Source organism: Megalops cyprinoides, chromosome 5 (assembly GCF_013368585.1).
Source record: "Megalops cyprinoides isolate fMegCyp1 chromosome 5, fMegCyp1.pri, whole genome shotgun sequence".
Lineage (NCBI taxonomy): Eukaryota > Metazoa > Chordata > Actinopteri > Elopiformes > Megalopidae > Megalops > Megalops cyprinoides.
In genome coordinates, this window is record NC_050587.1 from 19,177,592 (window position 1) to 19,187,306 (window position 9,715).

The window sequence follows — 9,715 nt, forward strand, 5'->3', positions numbered from 1 at the left end:
TGGAATGGGTATTAGACAGTCACCTGTTGGTGGAAAGCATGGCTCAGAAGTTCTGACTCAGGTGAACTACAGAATCAGATTCCTGTTCAGATTCCTTGACAGGAAGGCACAGGAGGTATTAGAGAAACCTCTTGTTCAATGCCTGTTCCTTGTGGTATAGCTATGATGAACAATAAATGCAGATTTCTGTGAATAAATTGACTAGAACAGTGCTTCTTGTTTAGTGTCGCCTGGAGTGCTCTCATTAAGAGTGTCTTATGGCTCAAAATCAATGACAGAGCATCTCAGATCGAGTTCTCTCCAAAATATTTCTGTAAATATGTGTGAAAGACCATAATCACTATTCCACCAGAAGGCGCACAACTAAATTTGTGCCCTAGAGATTCAAGAGTGCTATGGGAAATGAGACTCAGCTGCTATAATATGGAATAGTCCTCCTTAGAATTTAAAATCAGTAGCTAGCAGGTGTAGTTTTAAAAGCTACCTTAAAATGGTTTCACACTGGAGGGCCTAGGTAGGGTTAACTTGAGGGTTACCTTGGGTTTCTTGTCCCAAGGGAATTACTGATTAAAAGATGAAATGGAATGGCATGCAATTGTGTTATTGTATTGTGCTCTATTGTACCTATGCGTTCATTGGGTTGATGGGGAATACAGTGTATGGAATTATACATTGACTGTATTCTTATTGATTTCATTGTAATATTGGATGCCACAATCTCCCTTTTTGTCTCTGCCTTGCATATCTCTCTTGCCAGCCCCTCAATGTGAGGGACCACAATGGAATAAGCCTTATGGCTTTATGGCTTTAAAGCGGTTGATTTTTAAAATATGTGTGCTTGAAAAACTATAACTATACTAAATTTAGCCCATGTACTAAGTGCACTAAGTTCCCTTAACACCCATACTTACCTATCAGCAGTGGATGCAAAGACATAACACAAGCACTTGCATATGTCACATTGTTCTGCCACAAGAGGGAGGTATTACTTTGTCAGACGGATGTACATCAGTGGTGAAGAAACATTTCAAGGCTGTGATCCTTGGATGTGTCAAACATAATTTTGATTTGGTTTGTCACTCTGTGAAAATGTACAGTTTAGTAGGTAGGCACTGATTCAATGTAATCACAAAGCACTTCAGTTAATGCACTCCAACAAGCCATCCAGAAGTCTCATCAGAGTGGTGAAGAGCATTCTTGCTTTGCAAGGACACTAGCACAAAGCACTGTAATAAATGTACCCTTGAGGGCTTAATAACAATCCTCAAGATAAACTCATCTACAGTATATCATACTTAACTGTACACAGATTGTAACAATACTAAATCATATATTATTATATTCTTTTATTAATAATATAGTATATTATTAAAGTGCTCATACTGACTAATAATGTATAAGATTAACACTGCCTTATATCACAGTATTCATATGGTGCCAAATAATGATCCATCACAGCAATTACCCTTGAAAGCAACACATTTTCAATAAATCTTACTAAACAGTAATAAAGACTAATAATCTATGAGCAACATTGCCTTATGTCATAGTGTTCATATGGTGCCAGATAAAATAGTGTGTCTGCTGAGTTTTGCTGTATAATTGTACTGGTTCCTGGGTTTGCATCTGCATCAACATATATTTATATATCTAAATCTCTCTATGTATATCTATATCTCTATATATTTATGGTTTTGGCAAACATCTCCTATGTTATTATAGTTGGTGCATGAGCCAGCTGTATCACGTATGGGGAAGATTGGTATGGCCAGACAAAACACTGTGCATTAGGCATAGGACCCTGTTCATATTCAGTGAGCCAAGGTGAAATCTGAAAGGTGACACTGAATTCAGATGATCAAACCCAGAGTAAAAAAATCCCTCAAGAATAGAAATCCCAAATTATTAATCCTGATAAGATAATTTAAAGTTATTTTACAGTAATAATCCAGAAGAGATGATTTCATTGTTATGGTCACAGTGGAGTTGGTGCTGATTCTGCCATTAGATGCACAGGGATCTTCCTAGGGACAGGACAGAGGGAGAGCCGTTAGGGATTTAATGGTATTAAAAAGTAAAACAATTAGAAAACAAAACAGAAAGGTATGTACTTTTTTTTAGAAGAAAAACAGACAAGGTGGTTGCTTTCACCACTTGGATTTAACAGAGGCATAAAGGAGTAAGGAAATCTTTGTCTTGAACTTTAGTCTGAAAGCTAGGAATGCTAGTTTATCCAGATAAACCAGTTATTCTATACGAGGGTAGCTAATGGTTGGGGCCTTTCCCTTTTGTAGAGTAATGTTGTAAACTTGTAGGAAAAGTGTTTCAGGTGTTCTGCAGCACAACTGAAAAGTTTCGTGCATGGCAACCATTTCTCATTAACTTTAGAGAGCATTTAGGCAGAGTGTGTAGCATTTTCCCAAGCTATCATCTTGCTAAAATCAGTAAGGTCTTAAATTTTCATGAAGTTAAATTCTCTTTTGTGCTGAAAACCTGGCCACAGATTCAAAAATCTGTGTGTCTGTGTATCTCCAACAAGCATCCCAAGTGTCCTAAATTACAAACACCCTGCTTCAGCCAATGGAGAGAGGAGAAAACAAAGAACAAAGAGAATAATGTCAGGAAATGGACAGTGAAGTAGCTTATTTTTAAGGTATCCACTCATTTAATAGATCATTGTGGAAATGTGAGCTCCAGGTTTGGCTGCCATACCCATTAATGGATGAAACAGAAACTACGATGCAGTTTAGTGCCTGTAAACAAAGTATGCAAATCGGAAACCATTGTCATACCTTTCCTCATGGAGAACACTGCAAATTTGCATTGCCTGACGAGTACCCAATGTTTTCTTGTATCTGGAGAAACACAAATGAAAACCAGCTGATACGCTCACACAGCAAAGGAGCCACTGCACAATTAATCATGTTGCATAATGATTACTGTTATGTTCTGATCATTGAAGGGAACTAAATATTTGCACAATGCCTGTTCCCAAACCAAATTCACTTTTAGTATTGCTCGCAGAAAGACACTGAAGACAGTGTGCTGTTCATTGCATAGACTGTGATCATTGGACTGTCCTATTGGCAAGTGGGTATCTGTGCCGAAAAGGCCTAAGTGTATTCCTGTGCACGTCTTGTGAGAGGTAGTCACAGCATACCCAGTTCTGCAGAGTCTGCTTCAGGGAAGGGTCAGATGGGTCAAGGTGTTCAGTTTGGGCCCTGATGCGGACCTTCAGGCCAACCAGATGTTGAGCTGAAACAGAGATCGAAGAAATAACCTGAAAATCTGTGAGATGGCTCATCCTTTGTCCTTCGCTGCCATTTATTTGGCAGATCTTATCTTGGGTCACTTATACATGTTTTGTTTTTACATATCACCCATTTGTACTGCAACATCTTTACTGAAGAAACGCAGGTTGGGGCTTTCACTAAACCGTTTTCCCACTCTCTCTTGAGAACCTGCACTCTTCCAAAAGAGTGCAGGTTCTTGAGCGTAGTGAGTCTGGTACCACTGACACAGTTAACACGAAGATGTTTTCGGTGTGGTTGGTAACATTAATCCTTCCTGTCTCTCTCATTGCAGAGTAAGCTTGTTTTTTTTCCAGCTGGTGAAAATGTGAACAATAATTGTTTTGACAATAAAACATAAAAGCCAGGAAATGATGTCACAGTAGACATTTAACATTATTGCATTTACTTTTTTCCTGTTTCAAAAAAAATAACACATTAATGGAGTATGGCTATGGTGGTGTGAGACAACTTACCCCTAGGAGCACAACCAGCATAAAAAGCCCATCGCCCTGTCACATTGACATTACTGGTGAATGTAAGATTTGTGTAGGGAACAGGAATTGTGAAATAGCTGGCGGAGTCTTTAGATTTGTAGCCAGCCTGAAGAAAAAGAAAAGAAGGAGATAGTCGGGGCAACTCTAACAATGACCTTGGGTGGATGCAAAATAATATGCATTCAGCATGCAGTAACGGAATTTGTAAGATTTTCCATGATGTTCAGGCACACAAACAAATAGATCTGCCCATTACAGTCTTGCCTAGTTCTGCCTCTTGGATAATCTGTTGTGGTTCAACACAGATTTGTTTGTAAATCAGGAACATTTCTGGAGTGATTATTTAATGGAATTCCCTCCTGAAAATCATGTTAGGAATGTATAAAGGAAATGCTGCTCATACATGTTGAATAATGCATAAGTAAAATGTTAACAGACAGGGCCTCTGTAGCAAAGGGCAAGAGCAGTCAACCCATTATTATTACCCCATTAGTATTATAAGGGCATACATATGCACATAGCATTGTCCCATACAGGAGCCATCTAGTAAGCACTGGTTTGACATTCCACTACACCTAGTAATGCCAGTAATGCTGTTTCATAAGCTACTGCCTTTTCTTTGGTCTTCTGTTTGTTTCCCATCATAGAGCACTTCCTTGTAATTACACAATTCGGTGTTATGATCACCTGCACGCTTCCATTTGTGGGGCCGATGTCTCCATAGTTCATCAGAATGAAGGAACTGGTTCCATCTGAGATGAGGACAACCTGGAATGTTGCTTCCTTAAACAGGAAAATAAAATTTGTTAACTTACTGTATTTCATTCTTTTTCCTCTTTGTGAATGTTTGTAGCTGAATATATATTCCTTTACTTTTGTCTGATGATCAAATCTGCTCTCTCTGCTGAACTCAGACCCAAATTGTAACCATGGTATATGGTATTTGTGTTTCTAATTTGTTCGACTATGATGTTAAATGACAACAAAAATTGAGTTTTTGTACACTTTTGTTGCTTGGTGATTCAGAGGATTTTGCTACAACATCAAAAACAACATGAACAATGTTGAGATGTCTGATCAGCCATCGCGTCTCAGATTTTTTTTTGCCTTTTTCATGCTCTAAGAGACACCTTTTTTTACTTCCGTAGCCTTTTATTTCACCAACCAAAGCCATATAGATCCACATACTGTCCCTGATGCTGGGTAGTAAGGCACCCGATCCCATGTGACAATGAAGAGCCAGGAAGCTTCGAAGTTGAAGTGGGGGAAGTAACTGTTGATACTTCGCGTGGCCCGCTGTAGAAGGTACCCACTGGTGACCTCACGGTAAGAGATGGTGCCATTTTTACGGTTATCCAGATCCGTCCACAATGCCGCAATGATGTCATCTCCAGAGTACGATGGGAAAGGGAGCGGGACAGAACCATTTAAAGGGCGGGAAAAGGTCAGGAATCCATTATTATTCACCTGAATGACATATACACAAGGAAAAAAAAATATCATTATAATAAGAATGGTATGCTGTATGGAATCTTGTCTGATGGTACACCTGTTATTTGCAAATCTTTTTGACAGGTAAGGCTCAGTCCTGGTCACGCCATCAGAACATGCTTTTCAAAAATTGCATGTTTGGATATATCTTGAAAAAAGGTGCGAGTAACAACACCTGCTAACTCACATATATCTGTTGGTGTTTGATTCCGAAGAAGACAAAGCTGTTGTTTATTGGTATCACAGGTGAACTTCCATCATTTTCACTGGGGTTAAGTACATCTCCTTCATCAACACCAAATGGATATAAGATTGCTAGGAAAAATAGAATAATGTGCACACATTTGTAACAGTTCATAAATGTATTCACATGAAATTCTGTCTGTCCTTGGATGACTAGAAATAATGTACTGTTTGAACAAATAAGTGTAGTACTGCCTTTCTCTGTTTGCATTATTTTATTTGATCAGTTTGATTACTTTTACAAAATCAGTAATACCTATATTAAATGAAATGTAAATATTCATTCCACTGCAAGGATGTTTTTGCAATGTATTGATAATAGGCATTTTAGCACGTGAAAGGGAAGCGCTCGGTGTGATCAATGCAGATCTAACACACACTGACTATCGCTCACACAGTATAAACAGTGAAACCACTGACCTTGCTCCTCACACCTCCAGGTGATTTTGTCCTCACTCACGCAGATTTCAGAATCGCCACAGGTCCCACAGATGGTGGTGTTCACGTCTGAAAGAGGAGGGCACTAAGCTACTCCAGGAACCCAGGTTGAGATGCTTTCTAAGTAACTGTTAGCTTTCATAGTAAAGTGGAATATTTGGACTCAGACATTGAATCGCCATTTCACAGAAGATAACAACAATAAAAACAGGGCACTTAGTACATGATATACTCTACCTGCACAGTAAGCCAGGTAGCAGGTAGTTGGTGCTACAAATTTGTAGACGAAATAATTTCCAGGACATGCTTTGACATGGATGGGATTGGATTGAAAATTGCAGCAGCCCGAGTACCAGTGCCCACAGACCGGCAGACTGACCACGCCGTCTTCCAGTGAAGGATGCGCACCGTTGAGCCACAGGGGGGCATGTGTCCCACACATTAATCTCTCTATGCACCTTTCAGGCATCTGTACACTAGCGTCCCCCAGAAACAAACGGTACCATCCTTGCCAATTGACAGATGTATCACATTTTACTAGATCGAAAGGTGTGTAGGTTATTGCAAAGTCAGTGGCACGCCAGGACTCATTCAGTGAAGTGTAGTCATGGCAGGGGTCATAGCAGCGAGGGGGGTCTGCACAGTCCTCTCCCTCTGGGCACACCCCCAGGTCCCCACAGGTGAATGTCACAGAGCTGGCCCCTACCAAAACAATATATACTTGAGCTCACAGAAACAGTCCTGAAAAATCTTGTATACAGTGCCTCCCATACTAATTCATATCCCTAATATTATCCCTGATATGACACTGTTATGACTTACATGACTTTGCTTTGTGCAGTGCTAGTGAGATTGAAACACAACATTTAGCAAAAAAAAAAAGTATTCACTGTGTACATTTTCCGTTATATCATGACTTTTTTCCTATTAAAACAGGGTTATGAATAAATATAGAGGGCACTGCACAAACTTTGCTATGGGCTCAGGAGTGGATCAAGCTGTTACACATAAAATCATCTGAACACTGATGTGACTTATACAACATTTTTGCAGCAAATACAGTTATAATGGAGTCCAAATTGAATCAGCACAGGGGTTTTGTTTTCTAGACATGGAGCAGGTGTAGATGAGCAGACATGACTCACTCATGAGCAGCAACTGAAGAACACAAAACACTGCTGAAAGTCTCATAGTGACTTAGCTCTTCAGACCAGCAGAATGGAAGTATTGTACCTGGTAGAGACAGCTGTGGAAAAGGGCATTCAAACCCATATCATGATTAAGGATTCTTGTTCCGCTTTAACAGGTAAAAATAATGCCAGATTATGACTTTAAAAATTAAGATGACATGTCACAATTTTGCAAAATTAGTATCTACAGCTATTCTGAAAAATTCTGTATTTTCTCAGAATATGCTACGAGTTTCTTCCTCTGTGAGTTCTCACCACAACGCCACCACACACACACACACACACAAAACATGTTTAGTGTTTTGAATGGTAAGTTAATCCTACCTTGTGTTTGACAAGCAGAGAAAATGTGGAACTTCCTCCACGCAGATAAAAGTGGTCACTGCCTGCAAGTTGTCTCGCCTTTTGAGTCTTGCGTGAGGTGATACTGAGAAAAAGGGCTTGGCTTCACAGAACAGAGATCACCAAAGCAACATCATTACCTACAACCCTCTAGTTCCCTGTTCGCATGTCATTAAGTATTAGGCTACAGACTGGATGAAGGTCAGAGCAGGTAAAGTGTACTTTTTAGAGTCAAAGACCACCATCTCGGTGGTCATACCGAAAACAGTAACACAATAATGACACTTTAGTAGTGACGGCTGCTCAGACGAGACAAGTCAAGCCAAGCCTCCTTCAAAAATTAATCAAAAACATTTGTTATGTTTAAAGCATTAAAACAAAAGTTGCCCACCGTGACTGTGGTTTGTGTTCGTTTTAGTTAGTCCCTTCCCTTTCCCCTTTTGTTTGAGTTCCCTTTGTATTTCCTAATAAATGGCCTGGTTGGTCAAAATGAGGTTATGCTCTGTCATTCTTCAGAACCTCTGTAAAACACTACAATTGGTGTCAGAATCAGGAGAAGAATGATGATAATTACAGATGTGGAGAGGCTCCTCGCTCAGCTGGAGCAAGAGGGGGGTACGACAGAAAGAGTAAACACTTCCAGTCTCAATGAGCTGCCGGATGCCTACCTCATCCAAGTGCGGTTGGGCTCGCAGTTGAATGCGTGAACGGGGGAGGAAACGGCGATGCAGGTTGCCCTGGCGCTGGAGGATAGAGTGCTACAGGGCCTGACAGATCTCCAACTCGAGGAGCGCCTGAGCTGGGTGGCCATCGAGGGGGCGATTTAGTGCTGGTAAGGCACCAGCGTAAGGCACCGCGCACGACAAGCAAACTGTGAGGGGAGCGACAGAGAAGAAGAAACGGCCTGCCTGGCCTCCGCCGCACCTCCACAGCGACCGTGCCGAGGGACGGGGACAGCGGCTGGGCAATCGGTGGAAGGCTGTTACCGATGTGGAGAGCCGGGCCACGTCGCGTGCCGCTGCCTGGCTCCAGCCCCCCGGAGCGTGGGTGGCACAATGAGGGAACTGTCACCCGCCAGCGACCCTCCTTCCCTCGCTGACCTTTGCTGCGGCTCGGCCGGTTGGGCTGGTCACATGGACTGTACGTCAGCTGGAATCTTGACGGCACCCCGTGCCAAGCCCTGGTGGACATGGGATCCAGTATCTCCCTGATCCGCACCGGAACCCTGCCCGGAACCGACGGCCCAAGACCGCAGGGCTGGAGGCCCACCAGGCTGCGCATCGCCACGGTCACCGGTGAATGCGCCCACATGCAGGGGGAAAAGCTGCTCCCTGTCACTGTCACTAGCTGCAGAGGCACCCATCGCTTCAAGCTAGTCGACATACAGGACCCCTGCATCATCGGGCTGGATCTGCTGGCTAAATGGGGGGGCCACACTTTACCTAGGGACAGAAGCTATGGCACTCCACGCCGCTGGTGAGGAAGGGCTGCGACTCACCACTTGTCGCCGCCACCAGCCCGGAAGGCCGCCACTCCACCACCTGCGACAGGGGAAGAGGCATGCCGATTTTGCCGGCGCGTCAAGGACCAGGACGTGGCGACCCTGACGGTAGCGGCCCTGCAGACCTTTCCCCTGGACCACGGCAGCACCTCCTTGGCGGGCGACAGCGGCGGCGTGGAGATCCTGGACCAGCAGCAGCTCCTCCTGGCCTGTAGTATCAGCGCTGGACCCCGAGACCAAGGCCCTCTACTCGCAGTGGCCCAGCTTCACCAGTCGGGACAGCCTCCTCTACCGCCGCTGGCAGTCCCCTGAGGGCCACCCTGATGTCTTCCAGCTCCTGGTGCCGCGCCAGCTGCGTCCCAAGGTCCTCCAGCTTGTCCAAGGCTCGGTGGGGGTGGGCCACTTTGGGGTCGCCAAGACACTGTGCTGGCTGTGGTGTCGCCCGGACGTCGAGCTGCACGTCTACTGGTGTGACTCCTGCACGGCCCGGAGTGCATGCCTCCTTGTATATCAAATGTCAGAGCCTAGAACAAAAATGTCTAACATTGCAGAGCCTCCCTCTGAAATCATCCTCAGAATGTAGACAGCAATCAGGCCAAAATAAAGCACCTGACCACAAAGCAGCACAGGCACAGTTGTCGAACTGCATGCCATTGCGCTGTCTCCCCCTAATTTCATTTAAAACTATTATGCTTGAATCTATGGACCCAATACTGTTAATTT

At 43.3% G+C, this 9,715-nt stretch overlaps 1 protein-coding gene across 2 annotated transcripts; it reads right to left on the reverse strand.

Moving 5' to 3' along the window:
• Window positions 1-1,654: 1,654 nt before the first annotated feature.
• Window positions 1,655-7,569, reverse strand: LOC118778240 (nidogen-1-like). 2 transcript variants are annotated; one of them, XM_036529673.1, is made up of 11 exons: window positions 7,474-7,569; window positions 7,105-7,205; window positions 6,197-6,661; window positions 5,942-6,028; window positions 5,466-5,593; window positions 4,976-5,254; window positions 4,475-4,570; window positions 3,767-3,893; window positions 3,161-3,255; window positions 2,793-2,855; window positions 1,655-2,020 (listed from the first exon to the last, which is right to left on the reverse strand). In XM_036529673.1, the coding sequence occupies exons 2-10, from the start codon at window positions 7,148-7,150 to the stop codon at window positions 2,799-2,801; spliced, it is 1,380 nt and encodes a 459-aa protein (XP_036385566.1). In that variant the 5' UTR covers window positions 7,151-7,205; window positions 7,474-7,569; the 3' UTR covers window positions 1,655-2,020; window positions 2,793-2,798. The 2 variants fall into 2 exon arrangements, with proteins under 2 accessions (XP_036385566.1, XP_036385565.1); XM_036529672.1 differs by having other exon boundaries at window positions 1,655-2,024.
• Window positions 7,570-9,715: the final 2,146 nt, after the last annotated feature.